This window comes from Larus michahellis, chromosome 3, assembly GCF_964199755.1.
Source record: "Larus michahellis chromosome 3, bLarMic1.1, whole genome shotgun sequence".
Classification (NCBI taxonomy): Eukaryota; Metazoa; Chordata; class Aves; order Charadriiformes; family Laridae; genus Larus; species Larus michahellis.
Genome location: NC_133898.1, coordinates 37,737,738 through 37,758,372, shown reverse-complemented (window position 1 = coordinate 37,758,372; position 20,635 = coordinate 37,737,738). Strand labels below are relative to the sequence as shown.

Here is a 20,635-nt window from a genome sequence, read left to right as displayed (position 1 = left end):
GTAAGTCACAAGGAGATATTTAATTCAATCCCAGTCTTGTCACCTCCTATATAAAATATCTGCAGTTGACTTACAGAATCAAAGAACACTTCAGGTTGGAAGGGACCATCTGTTCCAATCCCCCTGCTCAAAGGATAGTCAGCTAGAGCAGGGGTCTGTAGGGTCAGGTTTTGACTATCTCTACGCATGGGGGCTCCACAACCTCTCTGGGCAACCTGTTACAGTATTTGATCACACCCCAGTAGAAGTTTTTTTGATAGTTCCTGTATTTCAATTTGTGCCCCGTAACTCTTGTCCTGTCACTGGGCACTACTAATAAGCATCTGGCTCCATCTTCTTTCATTCCCCACTCTCCATCAATTGTTTACACACATTGATAAGATCCCCTTGAGCCTTCTCTTCTCCAGGAAAAACAGTCCCAGGTCACTCAGCTTCTCCTCACGTGTCAGATGCTCCAGTCCCTTAATCATCCTTGTGTCCCTTTACTGGACCCCAGAACCGGACACAGAACTCCAGATGTGATCTCACTGGTGGAGACTAGAAGGGAAGGATCAACTCCCTTGACCTGCTGGCAACACTCTGCCTAATGCAGCCCAGAGGCTGTTGGCCACCTTTGCTGCAAATAGTGTAGAGCTGACTCAAGTTCAACTTTCTGTCTACCAGGACTCCAGGTTCTTTTCTGCAAACCGGCTTTCACTCAATCCTGAGCCTGTCCCCGTTATTCCTCACCAGGAGTAGGACTTGGCATTTCACTTTGTTGAACTTCATAAGATTCCTATTGGCCTATTTCTCCAGCATCTTGAGGTCCCTCTGAACAGCACCACAACTATCTGGTGCATCTGCCATCCCTCCCAGTTTCATATTGTCTGTGAACTCGCTGAAGCTTCACTACATCCCATCACCCAGGTCATTAATGCTAAACAGCACTGGATCGCCGTATTGATTGCACCAGTAGTGACTGTTCTCCAGCTGGACTTTGTACCCCTAATGACAACCCTCTGAGCCCAGCAGCTCAGCTCATTTTCAACTCCCCTCACTGTGCACTTACCTAGGTCTTCCCGATACCGTTTCTCAGACAGCCTTCCTGGGTCACCCAACCCTGCTCCCACCTCTTGTACACTTCCTTTTCATGTTTGTATTTAGTCTGGAACTGCTTGCTCATCCACGCAGGCCTCCTGCTGTCTTTTTGTCCTTTTGTGCTCATCAGGATGGACTGTTCTTGAGCTCGGAGGAGGTGATCCTTGAAAATCAATTGGCTCTCCTGGACTTCTCTCCAGGGCTGTGACTCATGGGATTCTTTCAAACAGGTCCCTGAACAGGCCAAAGTCTGCTCTCCTAAATCCAGGGTTGTGATCCTGCTTTTTGCCTTGCTCCTTTCCCTCAAGATCCTGAATTTCACTATCTCATGGCCAATGCAGTTCAGACTGCCCCCAGGTTTCACATCCCTGATCGGTTCTTCCATGTTTGCAATTATGAGGTGCAGCAGACTTCTCTCAATGGCTCTTTAACCATGTATTAGGAAGTTGTCATTAATACAGTCCAGAAACCTTCTGGACTGCTTGTGCCCCGCTGTGTTATCCCTCCTATCTGGAACTGTATACTTACACAGAACTTCACAAGGTATATCGAAAGGCACTATGGATACCAGGTATATATGAAGGCACCATGGACTGCAAGGTATTACGCAGCGTGTACATCACAGACAAGCGCGATACACAAAGAGAGGCACATATTCTATCCTGCTAATCCTTAATCAGCAGAGTCATTCAAACAATTGTGTTTGAATTTCCATATAAGAAAGTAAGAACAAAGGAGAATAATGTCTGAGGAAAGGATGGGACAGAAAGACTGCATGAAAGTATGAGTTTTATGGAGGAAAAAGAAATGCTTGCTCCATAGCATTATTTTTGCATTGTCTGAAGGATAGTAAGGCATAGTGTTTCTCAGATTCCATCTCTACAGACTTTTTAACAAATGATAAAGTCAGGAAAAAAAAACACCCCAGCAGTCATTACGGCTGGCTTGGGCATCTGCAACCTAAGCTAGTTTTGCATACTAATCTAGTTGGAGAGCACAGCTCCTCTCTTCCCAAGCAGAACAGATTTCCTTAGCTCATGTAAAATGACATCAGACTGAGCTCCAGATGTTTATCTGGGGCTCTCTTTTTTTAATAGCGTAGAACAACAAATGTATTTGATTTGTCATTATAAAAAATAAAGAATATTCATCTTGGAAAAAACCCAAAACCTAGTCAGGTGGCTACATCTAGCTTTCTTTGTCATCAAAATTTTAAAATGTTGCCTCCAAGTTCTCTGTTGAAAAGATAAAAATATTTGATTGACATTGTTTATTTTTAGTTTCTAAAAAATATTTACATTCTACACCTATGGTTTTGTTTCTTTCAACAATCTCTGGGTTTCTTTCTTTCTGGGTTTTGGTTACGTCTGAAACACAGTTTCTAAACAGAGTGTTTTACATCAAGACATCTTTAGCCAGCCTATGTCAACTCATTAGATCACAACAGAGCACACAATCCTACATTCAGTTTTCATACACAAATTCAAAACATGCTGTAAAAGAGGAAAAACTGATAAATGAAGATGTGATCTTTGAGATGAGGCTTAGAAATGTAGAATGACTTGCAATGGATAGACAAAACCCCCCACAACTATTTCAAATGCTTTTAAACTCATTGAGGTGCAGAACATAATATGCTGGAGTATTCCTCTTGTTAATGGAATTGTATAAAAATAAACCTATCTGTCACAAAGCTTGATTTAAGAACAGGGTTTTCCAGGTTCTATAGATCTGTATCACTACACAGTGATATCAAGCATAAAAGGCTGAAGACATAAAGATAAGGCTTTTACTTACTTGAACTTGTAGCTCTCTCGTTTATTATTGATGAACCCATCTGCTAAATCACGTGGCACAATAATCTCCAGACTGGAGAGAGGTTTCTCATCGTCATCAACTGAATAAATCTAAAAAGCACGGTTAAGAATTAACAAAATATTTGTACCAATAGAACAGAATAGCCCTTAAGTATAACACTTATGTAAGCTTAACACCTGTAACTGCCTGAAGGAAAACTTCACACGAATTTCAAAATTGCATGGTGTACCATGGCTAATCAGTATGGAAAAACAACATAGCAAAGCAGAATAGTTCTGCCTGCTTCAAAAGCCCTTAATACATGAGCAGATCCTCCTTCAGCTATTGTACAATAAAACAAGTGCATACTAACACTATTCTGTTACCATGTAAAAATTACAATAAGTTTTGAAACAGAAATGTAGCCTCTTTGACATAATTTGCTTACTAGACCACTTTAATATCCGAGCTGTTATAAAAAAAAAAACAAAGCACAGCTGCCATTGCAACCATCTCCAAAAAAACTGGAGAAATATATTAGGAAAGACTACGACAGAATGCATAGAGATGGTTTAAAACAAGAAGACAATGAAGGAGACCTAAACGCACTATTTCTGAGGAATGTTTTCATTACGTTTAACATCCTTTGCAAGGACAGCTAAAGCCTAGGAGCTACATGTTCCCCTCCAATGTCCAGAACACCGTGGAACTGCAGAAACCCAGTGACCCGCGCCGAATGTTTTTTCCTGCAGAGCCTGCCTCTAACAACCAGGCAGGAATGAAGTCCCTCACTGCCTCCCCAACAATTACAGTCAAAGCTCCCGTACTTCGTGGTTTTATTAACTTCTTAAAGCTCCGGAGAACAGTACAGGGCTGCAGCTTTCTGCTCCGCACCCGACCGCGTACAAACCCCTCAGCCCTCACACGGCGGCCGGGCCTCTTGCAGGGGGAGGCCGCGGCCGCTGCCCCTTCCCTGCCGCCTTCGGGCGGCCCCACTGCACGCCGCCCGATGGGACGCCCTTTGGGACGCCCTTTGGCTCGCCCCAGCCGCCCCCCCCGCCCCCGGCAGCACAACAGCCGGCTGCCCGTCCTACCCCCGCCTGCTGCCGCCTGCCCAGCGGCTTCACCCGGGCGTACACCCGGATGGTTTCCTTCACCATCGCCGCCCGCCGCCGCCCGCCTAGCAACGGTAACGCTACCCAGCCTGCACCGCGGCGGGCGGGAAGCGGCGGCAGCCGCCGGCCCCTGTGAGGCGCGGCCGGCTCTTGCCCCGTCACCTCACGCCCTCGGAGCTTCCTCATGGCCCTCGGGTGGCTTTGGCGGGGCACCTGTTCGCTCCCTAGCGGGGCTTGGAGGAGATGGGAGCAACCGGGCTCCCTCTGCGAGGGATGGCTGCCTGCCCGCGTGGCCATTAATGGTAATTCCCCGCCAGCTGTTTGCCCCGAAGCTGAGGTGTCGTGGCTGCGAGAAAATGGAGCTTGGAAGCACTGTCCAAGCGGGAGGTGCGGTGTTTGTATTGCGTGTGGATGGCTCCACTGGCACACCGGGAATTCCCTGTCGGACCTGCGGGGCTGAGGGTTCCCTGTGTGCCCACGCAGCCTCCTCTGGCTGAAAGCACCCCTGTCAGGTCCCTCAGTTCAAGAGAAGCGTGTGTTGTTAACCAGTTAAAACGTCAGGATTTAAAAAAAAATCTAATATAAAAAAGGTTCTGAAAAAAACTGCTAGTGGGACATAGAGGGTGTTGTCTTGTTACCAGAGCTAAACTTATACAGAAGTAGTAGTAGAACCCTGTTATTCTGTGAAGTGGTTACCAAAGGGTCACACGATGGTATTTTGGCCTTAGTTTTGGTGAGACATAGTGGTAAAGATCAGATTACAGTGATTACAAGTCCACTAATTTAAATTAAGTGGAAAATCAGGGACTTGATTACAGAGGATAGAAATTTCTTTAAGTCAGATATGATAAAAGTATGTTGGACTTGTATTCTAAATAAGAAAAACAGTAGGGGAAAGGTTTCCTGTCCCAACTGAACAAATGACTGCCTCAGAAAGCATGTGAGGCATAAGTAGTGAGCCTTCGGGGAATGAAATGGAAAAGGACTAATCACCACCAAAAATCGAGTGCAAAAGTCAAAAGGGTAGAAATGAAAACAAATGGAAAATATTACTTGATGATTAAATAGAGAGTGAAGGAAAAACAGGACACTGGAATGGGATAATGGAATAAATACTGAGTATCTTCTCAGCATTGCTCCAAAACTGCCAAAAAAAATTGTCCCTTGTCAGTAGGGATGGGGATGCTGAAGGTGATGTTAGAGGTAGAAGTGAGGAAGGACGTGTGAGAATGAAATCATTGCAGCCAAGAGGGAAACAGAACCCACAGGATTCAATGAATTTAGAATGGGAGAAGGTAATTTGGGAGGGGAGAGTTGATAATTTCATGCCCAGAATTCTGAAATAATTGAGAAGATTCAGGAACTGTGTTTTTTTGTTGTTTTGTTTGTTTTTGTATTGAAGCAGATGCAGGAGAGTACAGTATGCTTGCAAACCAGCAAATGTAACAGTGAACTGTGTTATTTAGCAGCAGTTATTTAGCTGAATTGTGAATTAACTGGGTAGAGGACACTGAAAGACTGCAGTTAGCTGTGTGGAAAGCCATGTCGTGTCTGGTGGTGTTCAGTAGTTGAAATATAGAATTGAGTGAATGAGACTATATTGCTTTTGGGACACAGTCTGATCCGCAGATGGTTCAGGTGCCCTTCTTTAACACTAAGTCAGAGCTGTAAATTCTGAACCAGTGGCACAGTGGAGAGACGCCCAGCTGGGGTTTGCATAGGACTAGTCTGAATATGATATGGCCTGCACAGAGAAGCCAATGAGCCATCTCAGACTCAAGCTGGTTCCAGTTTGAATTTCTGTCTGGGGAGAAGGAATCCTGGGCCACATGTAGAATGGTCACTTGTGCAGCAAAAGAGGAACAAAGATAACACAAAGGACTCCCAATTATATTCTAAAAAACCCCTTTTATTACACAGCTGTCCTTGCAGAAATGCTAGAGTTCTTCTGTGTTGTGCTCCACAATATATATTGCCTTCAAGAACAGCTTGTTAGCCCAGTGGCACCCAGCTCAGAATTAGTACTCCCTAGGCTTATTGGTCCTTCTGCACAACAAGAGCTGCATCATTAATTTGAGCATCAAAATTATCCAGTAAAAAATGGATAAAAATAATAAACATTCCTGAGAGGAGTATGTGGTGTGTTGACTGCAGAAGTTTGGAGATCAGTGGAAGCATGGGTGAGAACCTAGTTAAAGGTGATCTATTATAGTTTGTTAAGGAAAAGGGATTCTTGGGCTATAAGGAAATGATTAGACTTTTGTGAGGAGACTGATCTTATGTAATATTTAAATTAATAACTTTGTGCCAAAAATGGGAGTGTATATTAATTAAACTCTGATGACATGGCTGAGAGTTTTATGTCCTGAAGAGGATCGAGATATCTAGGAGAAGATGAATGACCATGAGGATTAGTTAGGAATAGGTATAGATAACCATTAAATGTAGTGCAAGTTGCAAAATCAGGCAGGCATGCAGGATTGTGGACTAGTGACAACGCATTCTGCTACCATTTGGAATCCATTCAGCTAGAAGTGTTAGAAGATTTTCTGGTTGTGGATGTCCAGATGACAGCTGCCAGTGAAAAAAGGCAGCTGTCGTTCTTCAACAAATTGTGAATGTGTCCTACAAAGGAAACAAAGCATTCACAGTATTGTACAGGGTCCTGGTGAGACCTCCAGCATACTTATTGTGTGTGTTTATGGTCAGTTCTTTTTATTTCTTCAAGTTTTTGAATACAAGGGCTACTAGAATGATTAGGCTGATGGAGATTTGGCTGTAAGAGAACAGACCAGTAGGATTAGATTTATCTAGTAAAGGCTAAATATGAGAGGCTGTATGTGTGTGCATAAATACACTATGGGGAATCGATCTGGAAGTAAAAGAATCTGATAAGACAGACATAAGAAAAGATGGAAATACTTTAATGTGAATAAATGCACACTGGAAATCAGAAGAAAATTAAAAGCATTAGGTGCTTGATTGGTCCCTTTGGATACTGGAGAAAACATGATAAAGTTCTGAAACAGTGCTACGTGATCACTTACATTAGCGGAGTTTTGACCCAGAAGGTGAAATCAAGAACATCTATTCCAAAAAGTAATTTTTAAGAACACTGAAATGTCTTTCTAGAACCGTACTGAGAATGAGAAGGCAAAGACAGCGCGAGTACTTTCTCTTCCTCTAAGCCATGTGCTGGAACTGAGGTTCACCTTATTTTGTTACCTTAACTGTGCTAGTATCTCCCTGCCTGGGTGTAATGTATATCTTTCTTCTGTATAAGGTCACTGTCAGTGGTTAATGTGAAATTTGTTAAAAAACCCATGCTCTCAGTTATAATTTTTAGGCTGTAGGGAACCTTTAGTCAACTTTATAATTTGAAAAGCTACGAGGCATACAGTGCTTCTAATTAGATCAGTGAACAGTTGTACCTTTCCCAGAAAATATAATATAAATATCTCCAAGTCGAAAAACTTCCACAGCTTGGTTATTTGTCTTATTATGCATCTATAAGTCTTCATTTCACCTGTAGGAAATCAACCTTTCTTGTTTTACTGACTGTCATTTTCCTAGTCTCTAAGGTATTTGTCTAGTTCTGGCTGTCCAGTACAGAAGACAGTAAGAAACTGAATATGGTTCTTATAAATCTCAACACGGTAGTTTCCATTTTCATGTAGAACTCCTGAGATATTTAAATCCAAAGTTCAAAATAATGTAGCAGTGGCAGCAAAGAAAGTTGTTTGCTGCTTCTAAGAGAACAGTATCTCTACTGCTCACTAGAAGGCTGAGGTGCTTGGAGGTTAAGAATTGGTAAAGCATTTTATCTCACCTTTTAAGGCAAACCCATAGACTCAATTATGGTCAAGAAAGAAAAGAAATGACAAAACTTTTCCTTACTTGGTTGAATCATTCCAGCAACTTAAGAATGACGTTAGGTGTTATCTGCGCTTATTTCAGTATGTTGAATGCAGCTTCTCTTGTGCTTAGGAACAAGAAGTGCTGATAAGCACTGTATAAGATTCAAAGCAGTTTCAAAAGGGTTCATTTTGTCCTTGAGAGAGATTCAAGTTCAATAAGAAAGTATTGATTTCCTTTAGGAATTAATGGACAAAGTTTTATGTTGTGTGTTATACAAAAGGTCAGATTTCATAGCTTTAAAGATACTTCCAGTTTCAAGCTAGATAACCTCTAGTTTTTTGTGTCCTTGATTTAGAACTAGTTTATATGTGTGTATTTTTGTATTAAGGTTTGAAAAGTGTCAAGTAAGGCAAAATTTGTGCCATTGTGGAAGATAAAAGAGTATCAGGCTCCCACTTTTGCAACTCTTGAGAGATAGGCATTTGAGAATGGATATATAGAGACCTATCAAAACACCTAATATCCTAATATCTTGTAATAATACTTACTATCTCCTAGTATTTGCTGAAGTAATGTAGGTATTAATATGACTGCTACATCATCATAGGCATTAGTCATGGCGAAATAGTCTCTAAATCAGTGTTCTTTTTACAGAAAAAATATATAAATTATCAAAGTAGTATGTACAGGTATATATGGGGACAGAAGCTATTCTGTACATTTAAAAGCTAATGGATTAAATAAACTTATTTTTTTGTTTGAAGCTGTAAAAATAGCCCAAGTAACAATAACAAAAAACACACAAAATAACACAAAACTTTCATTTTCAAAGAGATATTAATCTTTCTCAGTCTCTTCACTAGTCCATGATGTAACTTAATTTGCATACGAGCAAGGATTTGATTAGAGGCCCCACTGTGGTGAGTATACAAACCATGTCCAGTGCTTGCTAGAAGCAAAAATCCTCACACTTCAAAAAAAAAAAAACAGGAACAGCAGATTTCCAACCTCTGAGAGAAAGTAAGGTAGAAAGATGCAAGTGGAATATGATGAACATAAGAAATTTTTTTTAATCCACAATTACAGAGTTGCTGATTAATAGAGATCTTCTCTTGAAGCCTAGCTAAAGCCAACTAATTTGGCTTTTAAAATTTTCCGAAGATTTGGAAAAGAGACATGTTATTAGAGGTAAAGGGCTGATTACAAAGGTGCAGGAATTGAAGGACATTTTTCTGTTAATACCAAGCAAAAAGAACTGTTTTCACCATTTGTATTTCCTAGAGTTTTGATGAAAGTCTTGGAAAAAGGAGCCTGAAGGTGACAGCTAACTGTTACAGATAACGTACTGCTCTAGAGATTGCATCTTATGCTGGAGGCCTGAAAAGTTTTGGTTTGCTTTGAATTTACTGTGTTTAAGATCTTTTTTCTGTCTTTCCTAGGAAATTACCTTGTACTTGTAGAATTTTCAGCATTTTCATGTGTGCTAAAGCTCAGATGTAAGTGTCAAACTTTCTTCAGCTCCAGTACTTGAGGAAGTGCAATACAGAACACAAGCAACCTATAGGCTTGAAACAATTATGTGACTGTATGAGTTACAAGATCTGGCAATTACATGTTTTAAAAAGGTCAGACATTGCATTTTGAATTCATAATTACAACATCACAACTAATTGTCTGCCTTTACTGTTGTAGTTTTCTTCTGATTAAAAAAATATTACGGGTCATATTATATACTGGAGCTGGCAGTTCAAGGACTTGTGCTCCATTATGTCACCTAGCAACTTAATATGCTTCCAAATAAACAGCCTTGTAAGTTTTATAATAGCCCAAACTTTCAAGTCCTTTCTTTTTTTTTTTTCCCAAAGTTTTACTTTTCATAGACTTTCCTTGTTCTTGGCAACTGTCATGCCGTTTGGCTGAGATAATGATTAGAAGCTAAAACATTAAAATCTTTCCATAGATCAACTGGACAGGATGAAGGGCCAAAACTCTTGCCAAAGTCTGAGTTTGTTTCCTCATACAACTCCTGGAGACGTTAGTGCCAAATGTGTATCTTCTACATGACCAGAAACCCTTCTTAAATGACCAGAAATTAAGATCTGAAACTTGGCCTAAATTTATTTATAATATCTGTTAAGTATGTTATAGGAGCTCTGCCAGAAAGAGTACAACCTATATTTGTAAAAGGTGTGGTAATATAGAAGCTTGTGTTTCTATATGTGAATGGAATGTGAAAAAGTTGTAGCAATATTTTTAAATATTTCAGGTATCATCACAAAGCCCTATAACCTTTGGTTTTGCTGCTTATGTGTTCAGTATTAAAATGTAAATTTATGTAAACTGCCTTTTTCAGCATTTAATAGTCCAGCCCTGTGAGAAGAGCAGGGATGTTTCTGTCTTTTAGGCTTCTGTTGCAATCTTTCTTAGAGAACAGTGCTACATCTTCACATATGTTAGAGTCACATTTGGAAAGTACCTTAAAATTTCACTGCTGTTCTGACATTCTTACCAAGCACATTTCTATGTTTCCTAAAAATGTATGTCTTGGTAGACTCAGCCAAGACAGAAAATCTTAAAATATCCTCCTGAGGGCATGTATATGCATACGTGTGTACATATGTGTATTTATTTGTTTGTCTGTTTTAGAGTAAACCAAAATTCCATGGGGGAATTTAGGGATCCTTAGGACTGCAACAGGCAACAAATCTTTTTTCCAAGTTGTTTTTTTTCTTTTTTTTTTTTTTCCACCTTCTAAATGGTAAACTGCATCCTTTGTTGGAAACTACAATGTAAGAAGTGTTAGCAGGAGACATTAACATGCTTCTAATGCAATGCTGATGTTATTTTCATAATTTTCTCTACCTCCCTCCCACATTTATCTTTAGCATTATAGTTTTTCTTATTTATTATTTTGTCATGAAACCTTCCGAAGTCCATTATTGATTTGTCTCTGATCAAGGGACAGATAAAATGCTAGGTGACCATGAGTAGAAAAGGCTGTGGGGTTTTGAGGTTTTTTGATCTGAAAACTGGTGAGAAATTTAGATTCTTGTGTTCAGTTCTGCTCAACAAATAATTCCTTTCATAGTCATCATATAACTAGTTTCTGTCTGCTCTTGTTTGAAAAGGATTACAATCCCATCTGTTTCAACAGAACATTATGAAACATAATTATTAGTCATCATTGATTTGTAATAAATCTTGGAAATTGAAGTCGTGGATTAGAAGCTTTGTTGGGCACTGTGTAAGTTTAGAGTTAAAAAAAAAAAAAAAAAGGAGAAATGTCCCTGTATCAAACAGCTTGTGCTATCCAAGTTTAGGACAGGAGGCAATGCAGGAAAAGAGGAAAATAAAAAGAAACAACGTGGACAGTATTAGCACAATAGTCAGAGCCTAGGATTCTCCTATCAAGCTGTTGTACAGACATTACTGTAAAGAGGATTTAAAGAAAGAGAGTTCTGTAATTTTACAGATTTTAGTGAAGAGTATTTTTTTTTAGGAGTGAAAACTGGCATAGCAGAAAGCAGGGCAAGATTTGTTTGAAAGTGTAACATGAAGCTGATACTATTGATTGATCATAGACAGAAACCTACCTGCAACTTGGTCATGAATAAGGTGTTACAGAACGGACAAGGACCTTAAAGACAAATCAAGTAATGTAATAAAGAAGGGAGAGTTACTGGAGGAGGCACAATTACCTGCAGCATAATCTGAGTGATAACTGAAAGGATGATTTTAGCAACAGCATTCTAAGAGTCTGTGTGTGGGGTGAGAGGGGACAGAGGATTTCATTCATTGGGGCGAGATAGAAGGAAAATACGACAATGTGATGGAAGGTGATTACAGCCATGGAGTAAAATTAAGTTTTGTAATTCAAAAGGGTAAGGATAAAGGCCTGGATTTCAGTTTCAAAATTACCATTAAGTGAAAACAGAGGGCATGATGCAGGGAGGTATACTGAAGGAAGCTCTATAATATATATATATATAAAAAATATATATATATAAAATATATTATATTTTATATATATATATAGTTACTGGCTGGAGAAGTCCAGCCAGTAAAAATAAGCTGCATGTTTTAGGTAACGTGAAAAAGAAAAGCACAGAGGAAAATGAAGTATTATTTTGGAGGCAAAGGGAAACAAAGGTAGCAGACCACTCGAGGGCTTTTTGTTCTGCCTGTTTATTTGAACAGAAAAGACTGAAGCGTGGTCTTAGTGTGAGGAGAGTGAAGAGACACAGGAGTGAGTAATGAAGAAAAATACAGAAGGATGATAGTTGATCTCATCAGAAGAGGGATTAGGATGGGGTGACTAGTGCTTGAGTAGGTAAGCAGATGAGAAACTTTTGTATCAAGAATGAGATGGAGTTGTAAAAGAAGAGAACACCATCTATAAGAAGGCGAAAGTTTGCATCATAATCTAAGTAGCATAGCATAGCTAAAACTAAGGTAAACTGTAATTCCTGGGTACGCTGATCTCAAGAAGCTGCCATAATGAACATATATAAGTACTTATACAGGCTCACTGTTGCTTCAACATGAATATAATACACTCCAGGCAGGCATGCCATACATTAACACGTTTAGCTGCAGAGTTGGTACATGCATTTTTGTTGGAGGAGAAAATTAAGACATGGAGAAATTGAGCAATGTGTCCAATTGTGCAAGCACAGCCTGCAGTGAAGCCAGAGAAACTGGTGTCTTCAGTATCAAGCCATTGAATATCTTAAAAGACCAAGACCAACCTTCTCGCTAAACTTTCCATGTATTTGCATACTGTTGTAAACAAGGGGCAAACTGGACAACACAGAAATCAGTGCAGCTGTATTCATGTGCTGTCATTTGCAAAGTAGCTGGTTTTCCCAGACTTTGGTTTTGAATACTGTTTCCCCCCCTGTATTCTGTGAATAGGTGGGATATATGCATGCTGTTACTGAAGCTTACAGCATCCCAATAGTTATGGAAAGTAGTCTTTCCAAACTAACAACAACCAAAAAAAAGACTTGCAGAACGCTAACATCAAAGCAATGTAAAATTAAGAAGTGCTCTTGAACTGTTTGAAACCAAAGAATAGCTGTTATTTAAGCACATTGCAACAGTATTTATAGTCTTTTTTTTTCTTTTTATAAGACTACATATTTTCAAGTAGTGAAGGAAAAAAGTTTTAGTTTGATTGTTTTTTCCTAACATCCAGTTTTTACTTCAAAATAAGCCAACTACTATTGCTCATTCAAGTCTCAAGTGCCAGATGCATTTAAGACTGGGTGATTTTGTCACATGCTGATGTGTGTCTGCAGTTGAGAAATATTATAAATGGGTAATGGTTGGTAACCAGGGACTACAGACATCAGTTATTTGCCAACGAAGAGGCAGACTTCCTGACTAAGTAAAATACAAAATGTTCATTTACCTAATGCAGATCTTACATCTCTATCTTGGCCATGGATTATGTATTTAGTCATTTAGACTTTCATAGCTTCTTTCATTTAAGAATCCCCAAGCATGTACAAATTAGTGAGTTTCAGTTCTCTTGCATTTGGAAGAAATCCTCTTCAAATTAAGGCTGAATCTAGGACTCTAAGATTAGAAGCAGAAACGATATGTGTTTTACCTGTTTTTCACGTATGACTGAAGAACACAGAGGTAAATTGGCCAAAGTTGAAAACAGAATAAACCGTCTTTTGTAAGTTAATAATTGTACTGCACTTTATCTCCATTATTTTTTCTCTGAATCAAAGTCTTATTGTAAACACTGTCAACAGTTTTGATCTTTCTTAAGTTGTTTATAACCAAGATGGTGAGTTATAAATTTGACAACAGTCTATATACTGTGAATCCTTGTTTCAGAAAGTAAGGTTTCTAAAGACCTTGAAGATTATTTGACAAATATATACCAGAGCATTTGCTCTTGTTAAGTTATTATTAATCTAATAGTGTATCTTTTACTTGAGATACTGTGACAAAATCGAGCTCTGTAGTTTTTGCTCAAGTTTGCATTGTTCTGTCACCCCCAGGAGAGGGCAGTGGTTTGTACACACTCCAGTCAGATTTTTACGAAGCTAATAAACATCAAGTACTAGATAGATATTTGAAAACATAAGTCAATATATATATCAGATTGCCTCCATGAATAACGAGTTTCGTCAGTACATGTATTCATTTCTGAGATTTTCTTCAGAACATAATTTTTCTTGCAAATGACTAGCACGTAGATACTCGCTTTTAACATAACAGATAAGATTTTTAACAGTTACTGTCATTGAAGAAGCTATAATTTAGTGAAAAACAAAAGAGAAACACTTTTCCAATTGTATAAATCGAGTGAGATGTGTAAGGGATACCAACAAGAGTTCTTGTGTTTACAGAGATCAAGTCTGATCCACTGAGACGCATGAACAAGAAATGAACAAGAAAAAGAAAAAGGAAAAAAACCAAAACCAAATCCCTGTGTACTGCCTACTTTCAGGTAAATAATACCTTTTTCACTAATGAACAGAAACCCAGATATATGGAGTAGGATTGATCATTGTCAAATGGGAGACTCCAATAATCCTACTTGAGAGAATGATTTGAATGATTTAAAGAGAAAGAAACTCTCCTTCTAGGTGAGTTACATGGCTAGTTTAACAAACTAAATTGTTACTAGCAATATAGCATTTATCTTTCAATGGAGCTCATATTATTTGCAGTATCCATTGAATGGTTTATCAGAAAAGTTGTATAAGTAAAACATACAGTTTGGTGCAAATCATGAACCACAAAAGGAATTAACCATTTTATCTTGGAAGTGGGTAGTGTTATTTTGGCTCAGTTTAAATAGCATAAAAACATATGCATTTAATCCAGAAGGGCAGTTTAAGAACACTGGTTTTTAACTGCTTTTATTAGTAGTTACTGAACATGTTAAATTCTTATTTTACAGTTGTGATGTTTTTGCGTGCCCTCATAGGCCTTATCTAGGCCCTAATGTACGCTCAAGCACCTCTAGAAGCTTAATCCCACGTTGCTGACGTGAATGTGATTTGAATGTATTCCAAATGATGGCTGCAAGAGAAAAAAAATGATAGGAAGGATTGTATAATATCTCAGAAAACAGCTAGACTGTCTGATAAGGAATCCTTTAGATTATTTATTGGAGTTTCAGAATAACGCTGTGTAAAAATGAATCACGTCGGTATGAGGCACCTCAGAAATAATTGCTTTGTATTAACAATTGTTAACCAATTTGTACAGTTATTGCAATATTTTTCTTAGCATTTTAAAGTCTCCAGGTGCCAAGTGTGTACCATCATTTTCTTCCACTGCACATAAAATTACTTAATGAATATTGGCTTGCAGGATTATTGTACTTCCAGCTAATTCCCAATCCAACTCAACTTGCCTTTTCCTGGGCTTCTTGCCACATTCCATTTTTCCCTATGCTGTTGATGTTATGTAGGACTGAAATGTGGAATTATCTGCAGTTCATAAAAGAATCAAGTACCTTAGGATGTTGTGTTCGTCTATTATTAATGGACAGTAAATGCAAACATGAGCTAACAAAAGGCAAAGGATAAACACATTTAAGCCAGACCAGTTCGCAGAGAAATAATTTAAAAACTTGTCAAACAATTCTTGAAACATGGAAGAATGATGATTTCCCATAGATTCATTGTATATATTCTGGCACTGTAACTTTTGTCTTATATAAGATTTTTTGAAAACTTGCATAGTAAATTCCATTGGAAGATCTCAAAGAGATTTACAGATATTAACAAAATCAGACTGGTAACAGCAGTGTGAAGAAAAGAAGCCGGTCAAGCTATTTGTTGCCAAAAACATATCCTTGCCCTAGTTAGCTGCTTTGGCTCTTCTGCCAGCACAAAGTTTCACAAAATACTTCATTCACCAATTCCTAATTATTCTCCTGCATTTGGATTGCTTTAACATTCCTAGTTTCTGAGGATGCTTATGACAAGTCTCTCAGATAAATTAATTATCCTCAGAGGGCTTGATTCTACATGAAGGAATCCACTCAATTGTGATCCCCTCTACTGCTTCCAAACATTACAGCACTCCAGTGGTCCTGCACTTCTGGAATGGCTTCTGAGGGCTACTGTGACTCGGTGTAATATAGAGCAGTTTTCATCAGGTTTCAGAGATGGTGAGGAAGCAAAAGTGTTTTCATCCATCTTTTTCAAGTAAGCGACATATCCATGCCAGTACTTAGTTGATAATTTGTTAGTCAATAGTTGTGATTTACTGTTCATCAGTCCCCGCACAATGAATCTATTCTCTTCCTGCAGGTTCACTGTCCGTGCCTACCTTTCAGCTCTCAATGTGTTTTTTCAAATCATTTAAGATGGCATTATTTTTATTTTATCATATGTTTAAGACTTTAGAAAATGCCTTTTGCCTGCAACCATATAATATTATTATTATGATTTTATAATATTATAATTCTTATAATTAACATTATATTTCATGACTATATATATGTCAACTATAGACCATTGAGTATTCAGAAGCTTCGAGCATTTCTCTTCTGAGCAACTTGTGTTTTCATAAAAAAATGAACAAAAGACGGAGCAAATAGACCCCAAAAGAAGTCCTCTAGAGAATGTATCAGTTTGCCATTTGATTACTACTAAGCCCCGCTTATGCCTAAGTAAGGTATAACCAGTTCCATAATCATTTTCCTTGACAGTGAAGGCTTTATAATCCACGCTTGCTGAAGACTCCCACATGAACTTGATCTGCGGAGTATCCTACCAATTATATGTATAAGGGAACCCAGACAGTCCCTTTTTGCTTCATAAATGTGTCCCAGAACCTTCATCCTGAATTGTTTTTCTGCCTACTCAGCCAGGGTCCTTTTTACCCACTACCTGAACTTTTTCTGGCCCTGCCTTTTTCTTTCTCCCAACTCCACCTTATACTTTGGAGTCCCAGACATTAGCCAGTGAAGTCTCTAACCTTAATCCTCTTAACCCTTATGTGGTACCCTCATAGCTCTATCTATATCCGTCCTTTACTCAAGCCTGGCCCAGATCACTGCTGGTACTGCTTATGTCTCAGTCTCTGTCATCCTGCCATTTTAGCATCTTAATTCTTCAATAAAACATTAAGCAAAACAGATACATCTATCTATCTATACCGTTTGCCAATTCGAAGCTATTAATGTTTGATGAGGAAACATTTGCTTTTTTGTTGTTAATAATATCTTGTAGCATCAGGTACGATGCTTGCTGTTAAAAAGAGTCATGAGCCAGACAGTGCCTCTTCAACTATGAAAGCATAGTTCTTATCCATAAAATTCTCTGCGTTGACATAAAAATACTTCTGAGAATGGAAATGAGTGTTTTTTTTTCAGAAGGAAATCTATATTAAATGTTCTCTATCATCTTTTTTGAGAAGAATAGTACGAGGTATCTGTGCTGCAGAGTTTCAGCTTGTCTATCTGCATTGTGAATTTGTACCAGTAGATCCAGAAATTTTCCGTATTCAATTCTCACCTGCACCAGCATTTCATTCTCACTGTATAGAAGTCCTGCAGGAAGAACTTTGTAATGGTTGGTGAGGAATGTGCAGAGAACTGTAGCAGGCTTGGCTAAGCTGTTTGCAAGCTGGCAGCCCTTTCCTCCTCACAGCAAGAATGAGGGCTTATTTCTGAATTTTGGAAATTGTATCAAGAGAGATGGGTGGGATTCACTGTTACTGCCTTCTCCACTTGTGTATTTGAGAACTGTTTAAATAAGTCTAGTCTCTGAAAAGCAAGATCTTATATTTTGTGCATCCATTTGACTGTTTTTGTTTTCTGACACTTGCCTTGAGTATGCATCTTTTCTGTGCTAAGAAACAATACGTTTAGCATACCAAATCTAAAAAGTGTATGAAGACTTATGTAATTACATCCATCCAGTGATTTTCTCTAAGCTAATTCCATGTAACTTATGTAAGTTTAACATGACATGACATGCATACAGAAAAGTATTTGTCATTTCCTTGTATTACTCAAAAGAATTTTCCTGCTACCCAGGTATTCAGGAAGACAAACACAATCATCAGAAATAATTGCTTTGTTGTTGTCTTTTGCCCATGTGAAACAAATTATCTGAAACCCTGTCAAATCAGGTAATCCAAGAACAGAGAATGGTGAAGCAAGGAGCATCTTCCTGTAAGATTATTGTTCAACATCTCATCCACACTTGTGTATCAGAGGCACAAGCACTGGATAAATTTGTTGTTCTTCAGTTTTTCCGGTCTGAGGAGCTCACAGATGTTTACAACAGGAATGAGATTAATCTCACAGCATCCACGTGAAGGACTCAGTTCTGTAATTCCCATTTTCCAGGTGAAGAAACAGGCCCAGAGAAATGAAGAACTCTGTCAAAGAGACTGAAACATATGTGTGTGTTTTACACACACTGCCGCTTTCATGTCTTGACTGAGTTGATCCAAATGTAGTTAATTAAATTGTTACACCTTCCTGGATTCTGGCAAATTAATTTGAAAAAAAAAAAAAAGTAAAAAAAAAAGTGCAGGAACAAAACTTTTAGTTTTTAGGTAATTCCTGTACCTAATCAGGACAAGAATCTTCTAGTAACAACTTTTATGACATAAATTTTATGAAATAACACAAAAAGTTATTATTTGTTAAAGCCTGTTGCCTTTCTGTCTATACTTAAAATAATCAAAGGAAATGACAAATGAAAGAAAGATTGTCTTCTCGTGTGACAATGGTTACAAAGTTTTATCCAAACTGGTTCACCAGTGCTAATTTTCATCAATGGTATGTCTTCTTCTATAAAGAAGAATAAATTAGACTAATTTAGAGCACATTTGACAATATGTCGTATCTTCCTTCGAATGTGCTGAGCATCCCAGCTTTGTTTATTTCAAACTACTTTGGGATCCTAAGGAACACATTTTGGGATTCATGAGATCAGTGGGTTTAGACATATGAGAATTCTTATTCTGGTTTATTTTTTTAGAGTTTCCAGTTCATCGGGTTTTAGTAAAGTTTTGGATGGGTTTTTATTGTGTGAAACACAAGAGCCATCCCATTACGTAGTATAACCCTGCACTTACCCTAGTGAGATACCTCTTTTCCTTCTTGTGCTCCAGGGACAATTTTAAGCCCCCTTTTTTCTTTTCCTGTACGGTTCAAATTTATTTAAGCTTCCTCTGGTCTTTTAAGCTCAGTTCTGGTCTCTGTGTCTGCTGCTGTTTAAAAATGATGAGACAAAAGAGTCCAGACTCAGATCGATCCACTCATCTGCTCTGGCCCATTCCTTTGACACACTCCCTCTCAGCATCTTCACCAAAGTCAGAATTGGTAGCTGCCTGCAAGATACTTCTTCATAGCTATCTCCTGTCTTAAAGAGGCTGTAAAACTCATTTGCCAGTCTTGGTATTCATGGGATTTAAGTCCCAATTCTGTGTAGTGTTTGTGAAAATAATACGGAAGTAGTACTTGTCTCTTTTCTAAAGAGTCATAGCTGTTCAGTGTCTGATTGTTCTGTCTGCTTTACTTCAGACAGAAAAACCTAGTGCTGTGGGATATTGAATATCTTGAACCATGGCTAAATCAGCAGTCACTAAGACCCTGGAGAATCAGTAAGCTCTTAGCATAAGTTTGTAAAACAGTTGTTCTTGCCTGTCTTTACCAGAAGTCTGATTGTACTGCTGTCACATGTCACCCTTGCCCAAGTCCGATACAAAACTGGATTCTTCAAATGAGTATTCTATCTTCAAACTTTCATTCATTTAAAAGACCAGGTTTTATTCTATCTGGAAAGAAAAAAAAAATCTGGAGTTCAGTGGCTTTCTGTTTAATCTTGTGGCTTTACTTATTTCTATAGATTATTAGGTAGGTGGTAGAAACATATGTTCACAATAAACGTATGTGTCACATGAGAATTATTTCTTCATTTTTGGTATTTAATAAGTACAAAGGAGACAGAATAACTAAATGTTGTGGTTCCATTTTGTTCAGTTTGCTTGTTTCATTTATTATGTTATAAAAGATTATGAAATAGTTCTTGATATTATCAGTCAAGATCTTATGCCCTTATCCTAGAGACAGGCTGTCTTAATTCATTCTTCTGAGGTGAGACAACCAAGGATACTTGAGGTCACTTTTGGCTGGTCTGGTAATAAAACTTGGGGATCAAGCACAGTAGTCTTTACAGTTCACATATCTTCTGAGAATAATTGTGCCAAGTCTTTGTGTCTAAGTCCATAATACTGTATCATGCTTCAGATGCAGAACTCAAGAACTTTATTATATTTTCCTGCCTGAGAAGACACTTGCTTATGTCATGATCAAACTGCATTACGTCTTGAAATGGCAACTTCACAAGAGGAGAGCAGTATGGTGACATGACAGCAGTAGAGTAAAACTCCTGTATTCAGGAGACTTCAAGGATTATACTGATATCTCATAAATTCAGTAGGATTACATGTGTGAAAGTTTTGGAACTAGTACTTTTTAAAATTTAATTAGCAAATAATATAGAAAGAACAACAGTAAAGAGCATTAACACTGGTAAACCAAAGCACCCAGAAGTGTGGAAGTGCCAAAATTACAGCACCAGCTCTGACTGTGTGCTCACATTTTATAGATACTTGCTTCATCCTGTGCGTCAGGCTTACATCAACTGTGGCAAAAGCTGCAAGGAGAAAGAGAATTGTCTTGAGCTAAATGTCTTGAACTAAAATGCAGGCAGCTGGGTCCCATCCAACGTTCTGCCACAGCTGTTTTACATGGCTGGTGGATAAACATATCCATATCATAATGTGTT

At 38.4% G+C, this 20,635-nt stretch overlaps 1 protein-coding gene across 7 annotated transcripts in view; it reads right to left on the bottom strand.

The window, feature by feature from the left end:
• KIF6 (kinesin family member 6) overlaps positions 1 to 4,067 on the bottom strand; it is a 179,959-nt gene extending 175,892 nt beyond the window's left edge. For all 7 annotated transcript variants that reach the window (XR_012586107.1, XR_012586108.1, XR_012586109.1 and 4 more), the window contains exons 1-2: positions 3,969 to 4,067; positions 2,875 to 2,984 (exon numbers count right to left, since the gene is read on the bottom strand). Coding sequence is in view for 2 of the 7 variants with exons in the window: in XM_074579707.1 (XP_074435808.1) it covers positions 2,875 to 2,984; positions 3,969 to 4,034 (176 nt within the window). In the remaining 5 variants the exon portion in view is untranslated. The remainder of the gene's footprint in view (positions 1 to 2,874; positions 2,985 to 3,968) is intronic.
• Positions 4,068 to 20,635: the final 16,568 nt, after the last annotated feature.